General features: G+C 41.5%; 1 protein-coding gene across 9 annotated transcripts in view; it reads left to right on the forward strand.

Moving 5' to 3' along the window:
- ctbp2l (C-terminal binding protein 2, like) overlaps window positions 1-24,446 on the forward strand; it is a 130,866-nt gene that overhangs the window by 82,496 nt on the left and 23,924 nt on the right. For 2 of the 9 annotated variants that reach the window (XM_054766877.1, XM_054766876.1), the window contains exon 1: window positions 3,831-7,222. The exons of 5 other annotated variants lie outside the window; for them this stretch is intronic. In XM_054766877.1, coding sequence (XP_054622852.1) covers window positions 5,431-7,222 — 1,792 coding nt within the window. In that variant the 5' untranslated portion in view covers window positions 3,831-5,430. Of the gene's footprint in view, window positions 1-3,830; window positions 7,223-7,272; window positions 8,821-24,446 lie in introns of those variants that run through there. 2 more of the 9 variants (XM_054766875.1, XM_054766883.1) reach the window with 2 other exon arrangements.

A 24,446-nucleotide genomic window follows, 5' to 3' on the forward strand; every position in this document is an offset into this window, starting at 1 on the left:
ATTAGTAGAGATGTTTCTCGCTCTGAGACCTGAGAAGTGACAAAGAGAAATTAAAGTGTCACCTCTGAGGCTAAACACATATGGGCCGCTCATCTGATTTCCTTAAAATAAGCAACCATTTTCCGATAGGAAATAATGGACATAGAAAGAGCCATTCCAGGGTCAAACTATCTCTATTATAAAACCTTGTAAAGGTTGAATGTAGGGATGCTCCGATCAGGGTTTTATGCTGTCGATTCCGATACCGATCATCCATGAGTGAAATCAGCCAATACCGATCACATAGATTAAGTGTACATTTTTCAATTTACTTTTGGCTATATGATATGAAAAAGGGAAACATAAAATCACCTTAATTTAGTTAAGTATTCAATAGTTTGACAACCAGTGGGAAGAAACTGTTTTTGTATCTGGTTGTTTGGTTGTTCGGTTGTGTGGTTGTTTGGTTGTTTTGGCAAACAGTGCTCTGTATTGCCTACCACAGGGGAGGAATTGGAACAGCTTGTGAGTGAGGTTTAAGCAGTCTGCAGAGATGTTGCCTGCCCTCTTCTTAGCTCTGGACCGGTACAGTTCCTCTGTGGAGGGCAGGGTCCCTAAAAACAAGTTATATGTAGTATTCTGGCCACTAGGCATCAGTAATGTTACATGGCATTAGATTAGATTACCTTCACATTGCATGTAATCAACCATGGCATGTCTGACACAACATAGTTCTCCTCCCAGTTGTCCTCCCATTCCATGTGAAAATTGTAAGGTTTTGGCTTCATACTTAGTCCTTCTTCCCTACTCTGTTCGAAACACTTTAAGTTTATGATAAGTAAATTGGAGAGGCTAACTAGTTAGCTCGGTAGCTTGCTATGCTAGCGTCAGGCCATCTCTTGCGTCCCTGCAGTGATCCCGTCGCCTCCGCATTAGAGTTGACCAATGTGTTGTAAAGAAAGATTAGTAGAAGTCTAAAGTTGACTATAGGAGTGTTATTTCATGTCTACAGGCATAATGGTATAAATTGTATTTAGTAGGGTTGTTAACGATGAACGTTTTGACCGGATATCCGGTTTGACAAGTGAGCGATATGGTTGCACTGGTAAAAGACTCAGCATTGACATGAATCAGCCACAAATTCTTAGATTAATCGATTGTAGACATCCACCGGGTATCACAAGACTAGCAACCGGATGACAGTCCATCTCTTAAACAACGTGAGAGCCTGAGCTTCCGGCAAAAGGATTGTCGCGCATTCACCATAGCTCATCGTGACTGATTAAGAGAATGGATGTAAACAGTAGCAACGTGTACATTATAGCGATCTAATATATCGTATATTAGGTATTGTGTAAAACTACGACAAGAACAACATCAAATTAAAAGCACTCAAAGATTAGAGCCACCATCCACCAGTCCAAGCCTGGAGTTTGTTTTGCAGAGAGAAGTTTATACGTCACTGTTTGATAGCATGAATTAACTTGAGGTTGTGCACAAATCCAACAAACAAATATTCACATTAACACTCAATAATGGAATAAAATCTTACCTTTATGCATTCCTACTTACTATCAGCATTTGAGACCAAATGTGAGGTGAAAGAAAAAGGGGAAAAATACGGTATAGTAGTCTATCTTTGCACCGTGGAATAAAGTTAGACGGTGTGTTCAAGGACTGTTGAACAAAGTCAGACATGTCAGCCATGTTATTGCTCGCAACAAACAACATATCCAAAACTGTGGGATTTCTACATGCATATTATTTTTTGAATAAAATAATTCCTATATTTCCATAATTGACATCCGTTTACATAATATTTGTAGTTATTTACATTTTTTCTGTGTTTTTTCTTTTTAATCATTATGCCTGAAAGTTTGGGCAGTTGGGGAGCCCTGCCCTACAGTATGCTTAGGGATATGATGTGCTCGTTTGCACATTTGAAAATACTGTAAGAATGCCCCTTTTATAGAATTTTATAGAATTTATAGAATTAATGTAAGATTAATGTCTACATCAACAAACATTAACCATATAATCAAATTGAATGAAATCGTATCCTTTGTACACGGTATCGAATTGTTTTTTAAAATATATCATTTTGAGTCAACCATGATAAATGAGAGACTGTATTTGTGTTTCACTTCATTTAGCCATTTTTATGCTCGAAAATTATAAATTTAGGCCAAAATACATACAATTTGCTTAATTATGCATATTTTTTGACTAATAATAAGTCATACTCCAACATGGTTGTTTCATGAAACACCATAATTTATTACAGTAAGTAATATGTTTGGAAAAACCGTGGTAGAGTGAAGCTGCAAAATTTGAACGGCGATGCGGCGAGGGATGATGGTATTATTATATTATTGTATTACACCCATTTGCTGAGAAAGCAAAGCAAAGATGTGGATGTTTATTTTACTTAGCTTAGCATATTTAGACCTACATTAGATTGGTTTTGGCATCTTTTGAACAAAATGTATCAAAGTGTCTCAAAAAAGTCTGGCTAACCCAATTCTAAACTGTCATACATGTGTAAAAAGAAGTTAACTTCTGTGTATTAAAACTTGTCTACTAAACATTTGCTGCCTGTACATGGGAGGCAGGTCTCTTCACATTGGGATCAGACAGCTGCAGTGTACGTTTAGTTGTCCATTTCATATTTTCATTGTCATAAGTCTGCCATATTGGGTATAGAAACCAGAGTAAGGCAACAATGGGAAGTTTTTTTTTGTTTCAGGGGAGCCAAAGACCTACTTCACAGTCAATCCTCCTCTGCTGTCACCACTTCATGGACAGCTGTTTAGTGAGCAAAGCACAGTTCCACACTGGATTCTCCAAAATTCATCCAATTATATCCAACATCCAATTCTTCTTGACGTTTGCATGTAACCGGCTAAGGGGGCGTGTCTCTAAGCAGTGCTGAGCAGTGGGGGTGGGGGGCTGGGGCTCACCCTTGACCAATCGCAACAAAGTTGGCATGATCGAGGAGACTGCGGAATTCAAGCAGAGTTACCCTGTACACAACTTGAGACTGATGGAGTAATTTATTAAAATAAATTATTACTGGGATCCAATATCATTTTAAAGCTGAAATGACTAGGATAGGTCCCTTTTACAGAAAGAGTGCGGCCCTCCCCTGTGCTGGACTTTGTACACCCCTGACTTAAGAGGTTCCACTTTATTTATTTTGTATTGCTCATGAAGATCTTATGTTTGTTAAAAATATATGGCCACAAATAGGCTGCTAAAGGGCTTTGGGGAAAAAGCGACTTATTTTAATTGCATTTGTTATGACCTAGTTAATTGTTCCCAATTTGTTCCAGTCGGTTGTTTTGCAAAATAAGTCACTCTTACGCCATGATTGCATCACTTAAAAAGAAGCTGAGACCTGACAGGCATTCTAACGTAAGGACACACAAAGCCAAAACGGTTCCTGTCACACAATAAATTTAGCCCGTCTCTGTCAAGCTGTCGCATCCAGACTATGTCCCTAGAGACTTGCCTTAAAAAAAAACCTCAAACCCCCCATTCCTGTCTCTCTTATTTTGAAGAAATAACATAGAAAATAAAAACTGGTTGTCACAGTCCAGTGCGGGTCCCATCAAACCCCACTGTCTTCTTTGAAGGTGAAAAAAGTCAAAGCTGTCCACTTGCAAGCTTTTCAGCTCTAAACACATTTATCAGTGTTGCTCTTTCTTCTGCCACTGGATTTTTTTTTTTTTTTTTTGTGCTGCCTTGGGGGCCGCACGGTGGCCTAGTGGTTAGCATGTTGGCCACCCAGTCAGGAGATCAGGAAGATCTGGGTTCGAATCTCCATTGGACATCTCTGTGTGGAGTTTGCATGTTCTGCCCGTGTGTGTGTGGGTTTTCTCCGGGTACTCCGGTTTCCTCCCACATTCCAAAAACATGCATGTTAGGTTAATTGGAGACTCTAAATTGTCCATAGGTATGAATGTGAGTGTGAATGGTTGTTTGTCTATATGTGCAATGCAATTGGCTGGCAACCAGTCCAGGGTGTACCCGGTGTCAGCTGGGATAGGCTCCATCATACTCGCGACCCTAGTGATAAGTGGCATAGAAGATGGATGGATGTGCTGCCTTGGCAAGTTAACAAAAGTTAACCAATGGAAACATCTCAGATAGGGCACTGCATCCCAAAGCAAATGCCCTTTTCCTTCCTTCAGTCTTAGCTTGCATGTTCATCATCAAATTCCCAAAAAAGTGTTGTTCCTTTTAGGTAGTGCAAAGATTTTTTTGTATGATGCCAGTCATGTTTCCAGTCTTGTTCAAATTTTTGCATGTCGGCCCCCTTAAAGCAGCAGTGCTTCTCAAATAGTGGAGCAGGCCCCCCTGGGGGGAACGCAGTGAACTGTCAGGGGGGGCGTGAGAGGCAGGGAGTACTTTTAATGTTGGTGCAGACCTGCCAACATGTACAAATTTGTCATGCTCAACATGCAAGTTGAGTATTGAGTACACTTGTATGCTTCACAGTTCTCCATTTTGTTGCATTTTCTTGGTTTCAGTTTGAGTTCAGTCTGTACAGTACAGATAAATGAATAGATCTTATTAATTTCTCAGTAGTTTTTTGGGGGAAGGCGGCTGCATGAAAACATTTTTGTCCCCCAGCGGGTCATGACAGAATGTAATTGACAACCAGTGTCTTAAACGTGTGTACCGTGATTTGGCTAAACACCCTAAAGTTACAGTTGGTGCATTATGTAGCTCTTTGAGCTTTGTGAGAAATTTCAAGGCTGTCCAACTCATGGGGGACAAACAATGGGGTTTCAGCCTTTCAGCAATCGAAGATAGCACAAATCTTCAAATTTTAGTAGCCCAATATTGCCCAATTTTGATGATCAGCCCTTTGTCTTCTCTCGAGACACAAACTACAACCAATATCTCAAAACAGCATCTGTTGGGCAGAAAAAAGTTAGCTCTACTCCAGGTTTCATAATCAGAGTACACTATCTGGTTCAGTGATGTCACAGGGACCAAGGGATTTAAGCGGGTTTTAGTTTGCTACTAATCCCCTTGTGGCAACTTGTGTGGATGACTGCCAATGGCGTGCATGGATTACTGACTCTCATTCTTCCCAGCATTGTCCAGCATGTGTTTTACCCCAATTTCTTGGAGTGCCTGTCTTTGTTTGCACAAGCATTAACCCTGCTAAAGTGGGATGCGTCTTTAAACTGTTTATTTGCAATGTTCTCAGCATGGAGTTCTACAGTTACCAGGGCTGAATTATTTAGTTTGGAGTGAGCGATAGCTACATGATAGCATAGACTTAAAGCTGAAGGGAGAAGGGGGGGACCTACAGCTGCAGATCAGGTGAGGCTTGCATCTGCTCCTCCCTTTTTCATAGGCCCGAGTGTAATTGGAAGCTGGCAACGCAACACCTAGATCTATTTTCCGCTCCTATAGGTGTCCTTTTTGTCTTCACTCATGCCTAACTCAAGTGAGCAGTTGTGTTTTGGTGGCTCTCTGAGTCAGGGGGGTCCAGAGTGGACTGAGGGCCAGAGAGACAGGGCTGTAAGTCGTTGTCACTACTGTGGTACGATTGCTGATTGTCGGAATTTATTTGCATTAGCTGGAGGAGAAAGTGGAAGAGGCTTTCCACATCACCTGGATGTTGAGGTTCCAGTCCTGGGATTGCAGTGTAGTCAGGTACAAGGACAGGGACAACAGCTCATGAAGAAGCCTGATCTCAACAACAGCCTGTACTCCAAGCAAGCAATGTCAAGCCGGAGTGCTGGACCACCTCATGGTTATCTTCAGGCAGACACCAGTCCAATTGGGCAGCCATCGGAAGAGTCTGGCTTTTATAAGGATAACCAGCACCTGCTCACGAGATCAGCCCTACATTATGGGAACGGCGTGACAAGGTTGAGGCCTTCATGGGATGAAGTGCAAGGAAGGGCCACACCTACCGTACAAGCCTCTAGTTCTACACCTATGCCCATGCCTCCACCCCCGCCTCCTCCGCCTCCACCCCCTCCTCTTCCTGTTCATGAGCTGAGTCGTTTGTACAGGGAAACTCTGGGATCTAAGATTATCTTGGACACTCAGCGTATCGCCGGCACCTCTCTTTCTACTGCAGCCTACGGACCTCAGACCTCTCTTCCTACTTATGCTGCTGAGCAGTCATCCAACGCTCCTCACCAAACATTAAACAATTTCAGCTGCTTGGCCTTGGAACCCCGTCAGTCAGCTGCCACCAGTTCTGTGGTGGACCCAGCTTCTCAAGGAATGGACGGAGCTCTCCCTCGTGCTTTTGGGGCTGTACCCTCTCACAGACTTCCTTATGACTCCAGCTATGATCCCAGCTCAGCCATGATGGCTGCCACAGCTGGAATGTCGTCCAATTTGCCTCCTCACCACCCTAGTGCCACAGACCCAAAGAAGATGGTGGATCCTGCTTTTTTGGCCTTTTTGCGAGCTGAAGGTCTGGCTGAGAGCACTATCACCCTTCTGCTGCAACACGGGTTTGACTCCTCCACCATGCTTGGGATGATGGAGGACCATGACATTCGCTCAGTTGCTCCAAACTTGGCCCAGGCACGTGTTCTTTCCCGTGTAGTGCTCAGTTGCAAGACAGGCGGGACTGGGACACGTACCCGATCCAGTAGCTTCAGCCACCGCAATGACTTTTACGTGCAGCCACAAGGTTTGAGCATGGATCCTGGCCTGATGCAGCAACCCCCTTCCACCATTCAAACTGTATCTCCCAGAATGGGAGAGTTTCTCGGGAGAAGACCCAGCAGCGCTCCAACCCAACACCTTCTGGAGACCACCACCTATCCAGGATCTCGTCCCCTGGCAACTGGAGCTTTCCCAGTCAGCCCTGGAGGATACAGCAATGTTGTGACCCAGGGAAGACCTTTTTCCATGTACAATGCCCACACCGGCATTGCCATGTCTGCTCTTGGCCAACAGCCTCCACCGGCCCCGGGCACCCCTGGAGCTGCCCCCAAAACCTTCTCCGGGTCTTACTCCCCTATTGAGCTGATGAAACGAGCCCCCAACCTTCCTCCAGCATCCCCAGCAGTGGCTCAGAGCCCTCTTCACAGTCCACAACTTCTTCGGAAAGGCATGAGTGTTGCTCCTGAGAATAGTATTGCTCCTGCGACTTCTTCCTCCACTCTCCAAGCGCAAAACTTTAACAACAACAAGCTGGTCGGGCGGCGCACGGGTCCACCTGTCATTGTCTCAACCATGACCACGACGCCTGACACAAGTAATGTTTAACCTCTTTTTCGTCACTATTTTCTTCATTGTCTTAAGATCCTTCAGCTTTTCTTTAACAGTAGTCAGTTAATGAGTTTCCTGAGCAACCAACTAGTAGTACTACTATTAATCTGCCTACAGTTCATTAAAACTCTCTCTTTAAATACAATTTCTGCATTTGTTGGCCTCCAATGCTCAATCATGATAACATATATATGTAGACTAAACTAGAGGTGGGTAAATCTAAGTAAAAAAAAAAAACAGAACGTCCAACTTGTTTTACCCTGGGTACACATTGCTGTCACTCTGTTTTACACTGCACTCTCTCCTAATAGGGTGCTTAACCGCCTTTGAATCCAATTAGCCTAATTGGATACATGCTTCTATAGGCTATTATAGGAATCGTTTTTTATAGACACCTTTTTGCTCTCCGTTTTTTTGTGTTGCTGTTTAATTCATTTGTCGTTTGAGGTTGTTTGTCACCTCCGACAGGAACATTAGAACTAAAATAGCAGTTATTTGTTTAAAAAAAAACTTATTGAAGGCATACTTCTTTTGCTTTTATTGACCTGCAAAAACATGTTTTATTTGAGTAATAAAATATTTAGCATATAGCTTACAAAAAAAATATGTCTACAACCAATTTTTCTTTTCTTCTTTCATAAATGTTATTTGGAAATCTTATTTTAAGTCAATGGATTATTTTTTATGTTTCTACACACCGGATTCCTCCTTTTTTCCTGTAGCTGGTTATTCTTTCAAACTCTGCAATGGTTCTCCAGGCTGTTGATCGACTTATTAGTTAATGAGTTTGATGAAAAGGCTTTCCTTCATGTGTTAAAGAAATGGAAAAGCAAGTGTAAAATTCACAAGCTTATATCCAAGGGTTTTTTTTAATACCCTTACAGCACAACAAGCTCATTTGCATGAAGCTGATATTTGTTGCTTGGGTAACTTCATCTGATAACGGGCAGGCCTCGCAGACAATCAGAAGGCATACTTCTTAATTGTGAGTTGCCAGGCAACCTCGGCTCTGGTGGTAATCAGAGGTAGATAATCTTCACGTTTTTTTTTTTTAAAGAAAATGGGGGAAAAACATGGTGCATTTATACTTTTTCTTTCTGCTTGGAGCCAAGGAAATGGAGTGAAAATAATTATTCCCGTCTTTGTCACGGTTTACTTCTCAAGAGAGTGCTTTTTCATGCAAAGGTGAGTGAAGAGCCTCTTGTCGTGTTATTTTTTTTAAATGTTCAAGTGTACACAGTGAACAGCGGACACAAAGACTGATTAAGTTGGGAGACCTTCCAATACAACCCAGTTTAATTATCTCTTGCAGCTTTTTTCAAATAGTTGTTTATTTATTCAAAGAGAGGATATAAGATTGTTTGCTGTATAAAGTATAAGGTGATGGGCGGGCCCTGAGCCAGGTGGCGTCTTGGTTGGCTAAGGCCGTAAGCGGCGTTAATAATGGCATTAAACCGTTGAGTCTGGACTAAGTCGCAGCAGTTCCCTTTCCTTCCAAAGTAGGGTAGTGAGCGCCTTTTGCCGCCCTCGCCATGGAGCTGTCCATTAGTGCCGTCCTGCAAAGCAGCAGCAACAGCAGCGCAGGTGAGTGACTTCCACGTCATGAGCTAATTGGCTTGGAGATTAAACATGGTGGCCACTCGTGTGTCGTCCGCAAATGCCGGCACGTGGTTCAGTTAATCCATTGAAGATCTTGCTTTTCTTAGTTCGGCGTATTAAGAGGATGTTTGTTTGGGGGTAGGGGTTTATCGCCATAAGGGGAATTTCAACCATCGTGCCTTAGTGTTTTTGACACCCTACCTAGGTGGTATTCATAACGACTTCCTAGGACATTTGTCAAAGAATGGCAGTTACTTTTTTGAAATATCTGGAAACCGTCAATGTTGCATGTGACCGTTATGTAATCCAGTGCTTGAATGAGATTTTAATTTCTCTACTTGTATGTTTAAGGGGGATGCACCCCAAGGGTGCAGCTCAAGTTCAGTATTTTTCAAAGACTAACGTTTAGGCTGTTAAGGATTTTTTCTAGTGCAGCGTTAGGGTTTTACAAAGGTAGTGTTTATGCTGCCTCAGTGTGTACTTGCACTCGGCCAATCGTACCGTGATTGTGCGCACCTCACACCAGGCGTATGGCACCTTTCGCATGTTTGGAGAAGTGGGCCAGGGCACGGCAGAATTGCACGCAACATAGCCGAGACATAGAATAGCTGTAGTGTGATCACTCCTCACAATTTCTTCATGCAAACCAACACATTTCATAACAGAAATAAAATCCAAAGACACAAAATAATGCTAAAGTCATACCCACGGCACGCACGCTCATCCGTGACTAATTAATGTGATCCCTCCTCTCGCAAGTAGTTAAGGACAGCAACCAACTGTAACAAGAGAAATAATCAGAAAGACTCAAAATAAGACTGGAAATAATCCACAATGTCCATGAAATTACGTCACGGCAGTGTCGAAGTGATAGCACAAGCAAAACAGGTTGTACAATGAATGCTCAGTGTGAGAGCAGGCCAGTGGGGGCCAGGAGAGGTATGGTATGCATGGCATGCTGTGAGTACACCCATAAAAAGGCTAACCTAAGCCTTGGAGTCTGGACATAGATACCCAGAAAACCCCAAGATGTCATGTTCCATTTGCAGCAGCAGGAAGTGTTTGTCTTCGTTTGAGCTGACAGCAGGACATCGGGACAAAACCTTAAACCTCCGCTCTTTCCTATTTTTTGTATTCTTTTGCTCAAATGTCAGGTTTGAAAGGCTGAAAGTGCTGACTTTTAGGAGTTTCCGCAGGGTCAACAAACCTTTTGCTTTGTTGATATTCTAGAAGGGGATGCTAAACGTGCCAAGGTTTGCTACTCAACAAATTGCTAAACGTCTCAGAATAGAATACAACCAGCGAGTTTACTGTTCGTTCTATCTAGATCTGAGAGATCCCTATCCGGAAGACCTGACCTAGCCTCGAAATGGCACCGTATTAATTGGGCCGACTGTTTGTCCGTAGGTCAGTGCTTGAAAACAAAGACATGTAGTATTTCTTTATCTACAGTATATCTGATCACCTACAGATTACCTTTGAAACATGGCCTCCTTCCACTGCTGCATTTTTGTCACCGTATAAAACAAGTGTCTCATGGCCCATCTCCCTCCCCAAAGTGTCGCTCGTGTTCACAGGGGGATTAATGACTTTGGTGATGCTAGCCAACTCGTGTAGGGAATAGCGCCTTCCAGCAAATGAGCAACAGCTGGTCTCCGCTGCTTGTGACAGTTTAGTGTTAGTGTGTTTTGTGTGTGTGTGTGCATGGCAGCTGACCTCTGCACTTGTGCTGTGTTTAGTCCAAAAGTGAATGTTGATGGATGGTCAAGCAAAGTGTGGATAGGACCCAAAAGACAGCCATATTAAAAAAAAAAACAGACACACACACAAAAAAGTGCACAATAATAAGGTTCACATGCATGTTCCCGGCGTCGAGGGGCATCTAGGGATCTGAGAGGCTAGATTATTTATACAAACTAACAGGTGGCACCAAATGCGCTATCCACAAGTGAGTCAGAGCTTTTCTTCTTGTTGCTCCCAAACACCAGTGACAAAAGAACAGCTCAGAATTTTCAGTGAGATTTTTAATTTTCCCTTCATTTGCATAAGGAAATGTTGTCAAAGACTCACCCCTATGCCTTTTTGATGTCTCTAAGGACACCAAGCTGACCCATTGGTACCAATTTTTGCCATTCTTTTTTGTACTGCAGTTTGTTATAGTTGTTAATATACTGCGTGCTATTAACAGAATACACACCATTAATGGATTACAACTATACAATGCTGACCCAGATATAAGACGGACCTGAATATAAGGTGATCATATTTTCGGGGTGTGGGGGGGGCTTAAAAGACCAAAGTAGATGAAGACTCGTTCCTCAGTTCCTAAGGTTCATATGCATTTTCTTGGTGTCAAGGGACCTCATAGAATGGATTCCCAGTGTAAAAATGTTTTCTGTAAATTGGAACAAACTGTAAAATTTCCATCCTCCCTGTTTTTTCACCCTATTTGACAGAGGCTCAACACCATGCTAACAATGATTCCATGCATCGATCACCTTCAACAACCCCTTGGCCACAAATGTACCATGTTTGATAGCATTTGAGCAAAGGACAATGTTTCCACAGAGGTTTTTTTAAACAGGCTGACTTTATTGGCACTAAAGTGGGTCTTTTTTTCAGTAAATGACAAATTGCTCCTCAATGAAAAGGTTTATACTTGTAGGCATGTTCTTGTTGTCCAGCGTACAGTAGGTGTAAATTAGAAAATTACAAAGAAGACATTTCCATCCTTGCCTGTTTTTTCCGCTCTTTGACAGAGGATAACATGATGGTAGCAATGATTCCATGTACACTGACTAATCACATTTAGCAACTGCTTGCCTACAAATGTACCAAATTTGAGGTTTAGTAAGGGTACCAAAGTGTGCCAAATGGGTTATTTCAACTTCTAAAGGAAACCAGCTGCTCAGATTACCATTAAGCACTAACTTGTCACTTAGCACTAGCACTCCTTATCACTACTTGATTTGGAAAGTTGTCATCAGCATATGAAGCTGTTTTGTTTATAAGTCCACTTGTGACATCTGTCTACCGCTTTACTTTGATACCATCTCCCCAATTAATCAACGCCGTTTCTGCACGGCAGCTGGTTAGTTTGTGCAACAGCTCTATGCGTTAAAACAGACCTCAGCGCACCTCCTCGCTTTTTTTTTTGTGTCTTTCCCTTCCCCCTGCTCTCTCTCTTTCTTTTTCTCTCAGTTGTGGGCAGGTCACCCTGAATTATTCATCAGTGTGAAATGAAAAAGCTCATGGATATTGAATATCCTCTCTGAAGTGTTGGCCAACCTTGTGTGTTTTTTCCTCGCTCTCTCTCACTCGTTCTCTGTGTTTTATGTCTCTGAAAAGAGTAAAGAGCGGCGTATCTCACTGCCAGGCTCATTTCAAAGATTTAGTGATTGCTTTACCTCGTGCACATATTTACCTTGGTCTTCTGGCCAGCAAAGGGGGGTGCAGTGAGACAAAGATGAAACAGCTAGAGATGAAAAGAAAGGTAGTAAAAAAAACACAAAACAAACAGATGTGCTATCATCTTTTTTTTCGTATAGATATGCTTGAACGTCCGACCTCAAAAACAATGGTCTACCTCAACAAGCTGATTGGTGTTACTACTTCCTGGAACAAATGCAGTTTGTGGTTGTCCCGATCGACCACCCTCTCCCCACATGCAGTCCATGCACTGTGCTACTCTATAGCTCACACTCCCCACCCCCTCCGCCGTGCTTTTTTTTCCTGTCCTGCGGTTTGATCTGCGGCCCGTGTTGCAAATCAATGCTACACGTTGCCATCCATTCAGCTTGACAGCCAACAAACACAGCAGGGACTCTCATGGCAGGTCCCATGTGATAATTGTATGAAATGGGCAGCAAGCGGGAAAAAAAAACATAAATCAGATGATGTGTTTTTTTTGTTTTTTTTTTGAGGACATTAAATTGTACTCCTCAGACAGTATTTTACCACCACAGAGTACGATTGTGGCTTCACGATGGATCAAGGTTGTGAATTATAATAATTGTCAATTAATCGCAGAGTGCATTATTTATTTGCCATGAGCACTGACCCAAATACAGTCATCACTCATTTATTTATTTTCAGACCCAACCGCGATAAGTGAATTTCCGCAAAGCAGGATTCAATATTAGTAAATGGAATATTTTCGTAGTTAGAGCATAGAAAACATGTTCATGACTTTCTAAATACAATCTTTACCATCATTATAGCCCTGTCGACATGAAATAACACCTCCGTTTAGTCACTTGTATTATTCTTTTTTTTACACCACATTGCTCAACTGTAATACGCAGACTACAGGATCACTGCAGGGACACAAGAGACAGACATGGCTTTAAACATGAGAAACATGAGAAAGGGTTTAAAAGGAAGTGGGAAGAAGGACAAATAGCCAAAAACTTACAGTACCACATGCATACTGAAGGGGAGGAGAACATATTTTCACTCTATCATGTCGGACATGCTATGCCTGACTCCATGCAGTGTGACGGTAATCACATGTCATGTCTCAGTAATGGAACATTACTGTACTGACAAGACGCCTACTACATATACCTTTGTCTCTCAATACTATTTGACTACTAAAACGCCATAGTCAACCATGAAACAGCAATCATTTACTAATTAATGCATTTTTTGAAGACCGCAATAGAGCAAGGGAGCGATTATCCAACCACGATATTGCAAGGGACGACTGTATAAGAACAAAATAAGGGTCGCCTTATATACATAAAAACCAAAATGTCCCCAAACAAGCCTCTGAGAGCTTTTCTTCCTGCCACGCACAAACACCAGTGACAAAAGTGTCTCAAAGGTTATTCACAAACAACAGAGGAGGAGTTATGATGCTAATTTGAAGTGCAGCAATCGTGCAGCTAAGAAATATATACTTTTATATCCAATTCAGCAGATTAAAACTAATTTTGTCTTATTTTGTCTTCAAAATGTTTGCACAAAAAATGGGTCGTGAAAACAATGGTTGTTTGATATTCAGGTTGATCTTGCATTCAGGTGGATGTGTTCATTTCAGCTATGACAATATTATCCTGTTGATTCTTATGCATTTTTGGTGTTTTTTGTTTGGGTACCAACCTCAGTACTACAGTACCAGAAGGGTGGAACTAAACGCTTCTGAGTCCGTTATTTAAATCCCTTAAACATAAATGATAACAACACAAAACACACATGAATGGATTAGGACTAAAAGAGGATTCAAAGTACCATATTGACCCGAATATAAGACAACCTTGAATATAGGATGACCCCACCGCCTTTTTCAAGACCCGCTTTTGGAAAAATATTTTTTACGACAATCTTTTATTTAAAAAAAAAATCTGATTTCTTAATTGCTCACTGCTTGTATTTACAGGTATTTGTAAAGTTAGCATTGCAAGTCCCCTTCTGTTGTCTACCTACTTGCTAACAACCACCTGTTGGTTTGCATGTATAACTCTCACAAACATAGGACTACCTGACTTTTTAGATATTTTTGTTGGGATGAAAAATACCATATTATCTTGGGGTCAATATTGTAATTTTGTTTCTTGATTATAGATAAGGTAATGTAGCTGTCGGCGGCCCGTTACAAGCCTAGTGGCGGAAACGCAAGCTACATTAGGGTTTGTAATCCCAACTGCTTGATGGAAATCAGGAATCCTTTTTATCGCTTCAGAAAGCAACCTTTCTCACCAAATAGGAAGAGTTTTTACATTTTCCTTCTTTCAGCGAACACAATGTTTATTTCTGCTGATTGCCTTTTAATCTGACTGGGATGCTGACGTCATCCCAAGATCATGCAGGTGTCTGGTGTCTCAAGAGTCGCATAGCGTGACCCAAAACTCCCAACTGCAGTTTTTTAGGGAAGTGGGGTGGAAGTGTGAAATATCATCTCCCTAGGTGGACACCTTATAGTCTCTGACACTCGACAAAACCTCGAGACCCCAGCCTATTTAACCTAATGGAACGAGCACAGCTGGGCCACAGCGCCAATGAGTTAATAGTCATATAACAGCATGGGGGGTGGGGGTGTGACGGGATGCATTGGGTGCATTTTATTTGCTCATGTAATAAAGGGGGGGCACACTTGGGAGGGTGGGACCCGATGCTACAAGTCTCTGCCAGGCCAGATGGCTCCCGTCACTGCGAGAAGACGAGGAGGAGGAGCCATGTCAGCCAGCAAGGAGGGAGGGGGGTGGTCCTAAACAGTGTTAGAGTGACCCCTCCCTCCCCAGAGTCGCCACATCTGGAGGCCACCTGCAGCTGGCTCTACTCACTTCCTCTATCCTCTCGCTGTTCTTCCAATGTGGATGCATTTCCAGCTCATCCTGAGGCCACAAGGGGCCTGGAACATAAAGCCCTTCTGTGTCCTCCCCCTTTTAATTTGCATTACCATGCTGTAATTTACACACCTCTTTTCTGGACTATTGCACAATCTATCGTCCCGCATCCCAAGATAGTGGAGGCGATGAGAAAACAAAAGCAGAAAGGCAATGTTGATTCAGGCTTGTTATCTGGACGGCTGTGGAGGTGGTGGTGTTTGGGGAGGGGGGCGGCAGGTGCCTATAAGTGGATAAGACACCGGCCTCCTGTGTAAACATGAGCAAATACAGTATCTCACAAAAGCCAGTACACACATAAGTATTTTATGATATCTTGTCAGGGGAAAACACTGTAGAAAGGAAGCTTTGAGTAGTCAGTGTATCGATTTAGTACCTATTGAAAATGAATCAAGACACATCCGTCATGGTCTAAATCAGGGGTCTTCAATTAAGTATTTTCACAGCGATGGTCCGAACCTCATTTTGCCTTAAATTGCATCACACAGACTACCTCATACAAATATCAAATATTACTGAAACCCTGCACATCTCCATATTGTTTCAATTGAACACAATTTTGTGAATATTTAGTATGAGCACTAGGCCTGTCACGAGAAATTATTGCCGATAAAAATATTATTGCCAACATTATTTTGAGACAATTTTTTCGTGAATGTAATGATAATATTTGGCATGATATGAGTAAACTGTATCAAAAGCAATAAACTTCTTTCTCAAGAGTATGTAACATTGTAATTGGAATGTCAAGAGCTTTTAAATAACTTAAAAACAAACAACATAATAAAATAAACAAAAAAGACAAACACCCCAATCTCTTAACAAAAATTGCACTTAAATAAAAATCATAATCAATCACAATGCTTTCTGATTTCGAGTCAGTGACACTTAAATTATTGCCTGAATATTGACAAAAAACTGAGAAGTAACCCGGAAATACACTGAAATACACCTTGTGTGTCAATGCAGACGTCAGCCCATTTGCATATATGCTTCCTTGATTCACTTTTAGCAACACTGTGTGTGGAGCATGCTGTTTACATTTAATGAGGTTGCCTTGTCGGTGTTGGTCAAAGTACATGTTTTGGATGAAGCAAAAAGCGTTTGGTGCACAATGAGGTGTTATTTAGAGAATCACTGCAACTGAAACATAAGTTCCACTGTTTTGTATTATTTATTTAATTATCTTTGCCACAAACCTTTCCATGTTACAAAATGATGATGCACACACGGGCTGAAATTACAGGAAAACTGTATTTGTTTTTTATTTTGCCATCATCCACAATCCTTATGTGAGACATGAACATACAGTCATGTAAAAAAATGATTAGACCATCCTTGTTTCTTCAGTTTATTGATCCATTGTAATGCCTGGTACAACTTAAGGTACATTTGTTTGGACAAATATAATGATGATAACAAATACAGCTCATAAGAATTTAATTTAAGAGCTGATATCTAGCAACTTCCATGGTTGTCTTGATAATAGCCAACATCACTGAAGTTCTTACATGAATAGCTATAGCATTGTACTGCCAAAAAATGTAACTAGTATGAGATGTTTTTGTTGTCATTGTTATTTTTGTCCAAACAAAGGTACCTTTAATTGTATCAGGCATTGGGGCAAAGGACGCTCTTATTTTGAAGGCTGGACGTGTGTTCTGTGTGTGTTGAGAATGTCTGTATGACGAGCTGGGTGCAAGAATAAATGCGCTTCTTGTCTCTTTTCCACTCAGAACCTGCACATTGTCATCGAGCATTGTAAAAAGCTCCTTACATTAAAGCGGTAAAACCCAACACACACACACCCGCACTAGCAAGCTAAACTAAGCCAACCCTGCTTGCTTACTTTCACACTCCGTAAGAGGAGGTTCCGCCAACTTTCGACGGTGTTTATTGCCATTTCAACATGTTTAGTTCGGGAGAAGGCGGTTTGGTGTTACGATTGAGCCACAGCAGTGTAATGATTGAGCGGTCCGCAGAGTAAATACTTCCCCACACGAATGTTCCTTCTCCTCACGATGATAGCATTTCATTCACATTATGTCAATTTCCGCAAGGTTCCGTCTTTAACAGTAAATTCCGTTTTTATCGGCCAATTCCACGATTCTGTCCACGATTCCGTTAACGTGGAAATCGTAGGTCCCCACATGACCCTCACAGTAACTGTACTGTCACTGGTACTACTGTGAATATTGTCATTTGCTAGTACCCCATTCAGGAGAATCACCCATGTGTTTGCTTGCTTGTTCGTTTAGATTTTGTAGCTTTATTAATGGGCACATCACATTATATGTAAATGGAGCATCGTTGGTGCTTTTTGGAGTTATTTTCAGAAGGCTTGGTATGCGGAATAAGTGTGTCCAATTCAATGTAGATTTATCGAGGCCGGCAAAATGATTTGGTTTGTTTTTATTTTTCGTGCGGTTAATTTATTTATTGATTATTGTGACAGGCCTAGTGAGCACTGTTGTTATCTAGCACTGCCTTAATCCTCTTGGGCATGGATTTGAGCAGAGCTGCACAGGTTGTTAGTGAAATCCTCTTCCACTCCTCCATGATGACATCACTGGTGGATGTTGAACACCTTGCACTCCTCCACCTTTCTTCTTTCTTGTGCTTGAGGATGCCCCACAGGTGCTTAATGGGGTTCAGGTGTGAAGGAGACACATCGTCGCCATCACCGTCACCTGCAGCTTCATCAGCAAGGCACTTGTCATGTTGGGGGTGTGTTCGGGCTATCATAGTAGCTGTGTGTTAACTCATTTTCAGTGAGTAGTAAATCTATACTGTGATACCAGCTGTACATTGACGACTGTAAAGTATATCCAAGTTTCCTTGACGAGTTATACTGTCATAAAATCCTTGCTGAATGTGACGTGTCACCTTTGTGAGATACTATAACTGTATAGCTTGCTGGTCACCATCACAAACCTCCAGTCCAGTGCATGAGATTGTCTTTTTCTACCACTCACTTTCTTAAAATAACTTAAGGGGATTTAACAAGCCTCCTGCACCTCAGCTGCCAAGTTGCGGTGCTGGCAGGAAAAGGGCACTTACAGTATAATTAGCTAGGTTAAAGAAGAGGGCTTGCCCCTAACGGGAAATCTTAACAGAGAGAAGGAGGAGAAGAAGAAGACTCGGACCATTTGTTGAAGTCTTTAGAGCGAGACTCCTGCTTGTGATGCTTTACTGAGTTAAAAGTAGGGGCTTCCACAAGCCTTGTAGCTTCCACTGAACTCCTCCACTCAGAATATGAACAAATGTGTCATTCTTCGACATATTCTTTTAAAGGAAGCGCCTTGTTTGAAACTGCTCTCGTGAAAAAGCATGCGGACGTATTTATTTCCAAGAAAGGGCCGACTGCAGTAATTTACAGTAAAAGTATGGTTGGACGATATGTCAGAATTTCCCCATCTGGCCATCATTAGCCCAACCACTAGTGATTTGTTTAGGGAGGGGAACTTAGCAGTGCCGTAAACTTGATTTTTGAATCCTGACAACTACAAGTAGATACTCCTCACTGGCAGGCTATATTGGTGTTCTCTCCTAAACATTATCGTGTAAATCAGGGGTGTCCCAAAGATCTACCTCCTATTATAAACATAGAAAATATATTTATAAATATATATATTTACTACATTTATAAATATGAGTATTTGTGTACATTGTACATGTATATCAAGGGTGCACACACATTTTCAACATGCAATTTACAAGTCGACATGATCTATCTCTTACTATAAAACATATAACATATATATAAAATCTAACCGGGAAAGTTTGAAGCTACTACACTAAATACTAATGATACAAATTAGTATTTCATGTTAACAGTTTTAAAGTTAGGCCGCTCGGTGGCACGGCCGCACGGAACCTGGGTTTGAATCTCTGTGTGTGGAGCTTGCATGTTCTCCCCGTGCGTGCATGTTAGGTTAATTGGAGACTCTAAATTGTCCATAGGTATGAATGTGAGTGTGAATGCTTGTTTGTCTATATGTGCCCTGCCATTGGCTGGCCACCAGTCCAGGCTGTACCCCGCCTCTCGCCCTAAGTCAGCTGGCATAGGCTCCAGCATACCCCCCCGACCCTAATGGGGATAAGCGGCATAGAAAATTGATGAGTGGAGTTTCGAGGTTTACAGGTCAATAAAGTAGTTGATATCATTGAACAATTCAAAAATTCACCATTCAATCCAATATGGCACATAATTCCTCAATAGCTGTGTGCATAACCTGAGTAGTATGAAGGTAAAATACCTACATAGCATTCATTATACACACTGTTCATGTATTACGTCCAGTTGTGATGTATATACTAAACAGTTTGCTCCTTATCGCTATTCCAACATTGGTTCTGCTGCTGCTGTGTTGTGATTTAAAAAATGTAAAAAAAAAAAAAAAAAATTTCATCAAAGACAACTATAGGCAACGTAATGATGTAGTTTTTGTATTAACGCCACAAGATGGCAGTTGATGCATTTGAAGTACTGTATCATGAGTGGTCAGCATGCGAATGTACTTTAAAATGTCGGTACTCAGCTGTGTGGTCCCATCGATCGGCCACCGATCAATATTGTCCGATATCCAACTTGTTCTAATGTCTAGAATAAGCATCCCCCACCCACTTTCCTTCACACTGCGCAAGAGTGCCAAAGCCAAACAAACATGCCGTGTGAAACTTGCCTGCCACAAAAAATATCTCGCGGGGTAGCACATTAAAAAGCTTTCATTCAGTACGGCAGTTAGAGAACAAACACTTGACGGAGTATGGTGAGTTTGCAAAGCGCACGGTGCAGCATCAGTCAAACGGCAGCTCACGCAGCCAGCGGTCGCCCATATGTGACTGACAGGCAGAAGGCTCAGCAAATAACCTGAAAAATAACTGAATTGATAGGACTAGATGACCAGCCTTTCTCAGCAGTGGAAGACACTGGGTACACCGACTGCTCTCTCAGTAGGAGCCCCGCTGTGTGCTTCCCGGAAGTCCTGCTAGAGCTCCACTAGACAATATACTCTTACAGCCAAAGTCTCCATAAAGAAGTTGTGTCATCTTCTGTATGTTCACAAGTGATATATGTTCTCTTGAAAAAGTAAGTAAAATACGTTTTTGTCTAAATTAAAGGTGATTTTCTGGTTCTTTTTTCAGATCATATAGCCAATAGCAGGGATGTAGCTAGGAATTCTGGGCCCCATGAAAGACAAGTCACATTTCCCCTTTTCATTTTTTGATAATTACTTATTTTTTGGGCCCCATGGCAGTCAGGGGACCTTGGATTGTCCTAACTGTTTCCCCTTATACAGCACCTTTGGCCAATAGCACTCATCATAAAGTGAAAAATGTACAGTTAATCCATGTGATCGATATCTTTATTGGCCGATTTCACTCATGGATGATTGTGTCAGAAAAAAACCCTGATCGGAGCATCCCTGATTTCAACATTGGTTCTGTTGCTGCTGTGCTATGCTATCTAATTTTTTATAAATTACCATGTTGTCAGACAACTGTAGGCAACCTCCTGATGTAGTTTTGTTTTCACCCCACAGAATGACAGCTGATGCAGTTAAAGTATCGTGAGTGGTCAGCAGCCACAGCTTTAGCTACCTCTGCATGCGCTTTAAAATGTCACTACTCAGCTGTGTGCTACTTGCTGTGCTGTTGTTTCCAGTGAACGCATCAACGGTATTAATGCTGACTGAGCAGATTGCACCTTACCGCTGTTAAAACATTGGTTCTGTTGCTGCTGTGTTGTGAAATATACCTGTTAATGAATGACAATGTGCTGAAAGAGAGCTTCCTATTCCACTATGTTATGCACTCCAAATCATTATTCCCTGATTACCTATGTGTGGTTACATTGAATGTATATGAAAGCATATAAATTATGTCTGTTGTTGCTAAATTAAGTGGAGATTTGAATATTGCACATACAATAGATACATTTAGCTAGGCATAGTTGGCATAGTAATTATTTGCATCAGTCTAAAGCAGGGGTAGCCAACCTGTCAATTGCGAGCCACCAGTCGATCTTTGGGACTTTGCTGGTCGCTCGCAAAAATGTTAAAAATGTATTATCACATCAGTGCCCTCCCCTTCCGGAAAGTGACCAACAAGCATGCATTTTGTCCACTGAACTCGCCCGTACGCCTCGTCGCTCTACAGGCACACAACCCATAAGCCCCAGCCAGGAGCCCAGTCCTCAAAACCCAGCCGGACGTACCAGCACATGCACACCGGGTCGCCTCACTGTGCCAAGCATGCAGAGGTTATGTGAGCGATGTGCCTGTGTACACAACAGTAATTATAGCATGTTAATATGGCTCAAAATCTACCTTTGCTACCTCAAAATTAAGCCATAAAAACATCTCCATGAACGTGCACCTCCAGAAAAATGTTTGTGCTGCGGCGACTCGGCTGGTTCAGGCTAACTGTTGTATGCAAAGACCAGCTCCTCTCTCCTCAACCACCATCACTCGCCCATGACAACAAGCAAACCAACCAAATAGAGTGTGGTTTGCTCATGGAGCCAACGCCACAAACCCCACCTCGACGAAGATCAAAAAAATAGGGGTGCCCATCTGCGGCTCGTGGCTCATTTGTCATTGCATCACTGCATAAACAAAATACAATTTAAAAAAAACAACATAAATGGTAAAAATAGAGCAACAGGCACAATGAGAAAAGGCTGAAATATTGACATCAACAACTAGTAATAACACAAAGCTTAATATATCTATATCTATCACTTTTTACTTTACTTCTACAATACAAAATAAAGAAATATAACATTTAAATATTTAGATTGTGTGTGTGTGTGTGTGTATATATATATATACAGGTGTATATATAGGACGTCCCCATGGACTCTCCTAATCGAGCGCGCATGCACAGTTTTAGATTTTTGCATTGCTAAAATACGGGGACTGTATTTGTAACATAACATTCCTATGTCTTTTGACCTGCACAAGCCGCGCTGGATGACTGGACCATAAACTACCCATAGAAACTACGGTCTAGAGGATTACAAAACGTCCTTACTTGCATATTGTCCCCATAAATGTCATTTAAAAGGAGTTTCAAATAAGGCCAGATGAGTTAAATATGAATACTGAATGAAGTGAATGAACTGACCAAAAGAAGAAGAAGTGAATCAACTGTATTTCACAGGCCAACTACATCTCCCATGACCATCACATACCCGGAAGACAATGACATCACAGACAAGTAGACTGTAACGTTTAACATCTTTATCATTAAAAGTGCTAAAAAAAACAAAACAAACCCACATCCATATAAAGCCAGGCGTGCTTAAATCCAATGCTTCATTTCCTAGTATCGATTCAATCGATTGATAACCTTTTAAACAATGTTAGATTGATACATATGTCATCTTGAACAGAAACTTGAGAAGCCAGATTGATGTAGTTGAATCGTAGGAATATAAATCAATGCATGTAGTGAATGAATCGTGTGTGTGTGTGTGTGTGTGTGTGTGTGTATATATATATATATATATATATATATATATACATATATATATACTGTATATATACACAGGTATATCCTGCACAGCTTCACGGCTGAGACTAGGGATCTTGGTCTCAAAAAGGTTGGTGACCACTGGGTCTACGGTCTACATGGGGCTAAAAAGACACACTGACGCTTGATTCAAAAGCCAAAAATAACATTGCCTTGGCATTGTCGATTTTGCTATGTTTTTTGTTAGTCACACGAGCCAAGTATGTTAAGTTCACAGTTTGGCTCCTTAGGGAGGGAAGGTGTCGGTGTGGTGATGATTGACAGATTGTTGTGCCGAATCACTGCGAGGGCAAATGTCTGAAAACAGCCTGTTTAGAATAACAATGTTGCTGGAGCCTCCCTGCAGCCACGGTCACACGCCACAACCCATTATCACTGACAGTAAAGTGGAAAAGGTGGGATGACTTCCACCCAGCCATGCTCCTCCACTGTGCACAATAACTGTGTGTGTGTGTGTGTGTGTGTGTGTGTGTGTGTGTGTGTGTGTGCGTGTGCGTGCGTGCGTGCGCATTTGTGTGTATGTGTGTGTCAGCTGAATGCTGCAATGACACATTGGAGTGTGACCAGCACAGGCAGCAGCCCCCACTTCCTGTCACACAGAGGGGGATATGCATGCCCTTCTTAATCTTTCCATCTTACTAACAGGATATACAGGAGAACCAGAGAAGGAGGCAGGGTAGGGAGTCTGAATGACAGCGATATGCAAATATGGGAGACGGCAGATCACAGCTTCCCAAAAGATGGACACCAAGACGGCGCAAAAATGACACCTTGTCTAATAATACTGATTAATAAACCACCGGGGGTTGTGTTTTTTTTAGTGGTTTGTGATATATATATATATATATATATATATATATATGCACACGTATATATGTATGTCTATATTGGCCAATATAGACATTTGACGTTATTCTGTTGACTTTCTTTGCCAGTGCCATACAGCATGCTTTGGGTTATTATGGGCTCTTTTACACATATGGAAATATTGTAAGAATGCCACTTTCATATAATTGGCATCTTTATGTAAGATTAGGTCTACATTAAGTAACATTAACCATAGAATCGAATCGTAAAGAATTGTAAAGTTTGTATACTGCAACGTATCGTATACAATTGTTCTGTTTTTAAAATATATCGGTTTTGAATTGTATCGTAACTTGTGTATCTAGATTCAAATCGAATCATCTATCACAAAGAGATTTACATCCCTACTTTAGCTGTACTGTATTACACGTTCCAAATGTGTTTTGTCTCACTCCCCCTTCTTGTTTTTGCATATTGTAGCTCTACTTAAAACCTCATTAAGATCCAAATGTGCAAAATGCAAATTCTAGCAATTTTTCAACTGGTCTTAAGATTTTGATCAGGAGTGTATTAGGAGTGTAACAATTAGTTTTAATAACGATACGATTCATATAACGATTTGTGGTTACCGATACGATTCAAGAACAATTTTGGTTCATTTAGAACGATACGATCCGAAAAGGATTCAGTAACTTTAAATCGATTCAGCAACTTTCAGCCAAATATTCAACCAGTGTGACTGTGAAATAAATACCTGCATACTGGACACTGCAGGTGAAGTTTCCTAGATTCACATTGTTTTTGTAAGGGAATCAGGTAATCCCGACATACTTAAGAATAAATTATCAATGACTACAAAAAATGTGTTAAAAATGCAATACAAAATCGGGATGAGCAGAGTATGGTATACCTTGCCAT

This window comes from Dunckerocampus dactyliophorus, chromosome 2 (genome assembly GCF_027744805.1).
Source record: "Dunckerocampus dactyliophorus isolate RoL2022-P2 chromosome 2, RoL_Ddac_1.1, whole genome shotgun sequence".
Taxonomy (NCBI): domain Eukaryota; kingdom Metazoa; phylum Chordata; class Actinopteri; order Syngnathiformes; family Syngnathidae; genus Dunckerocampus; species Dunckerocampus dactyliophorus.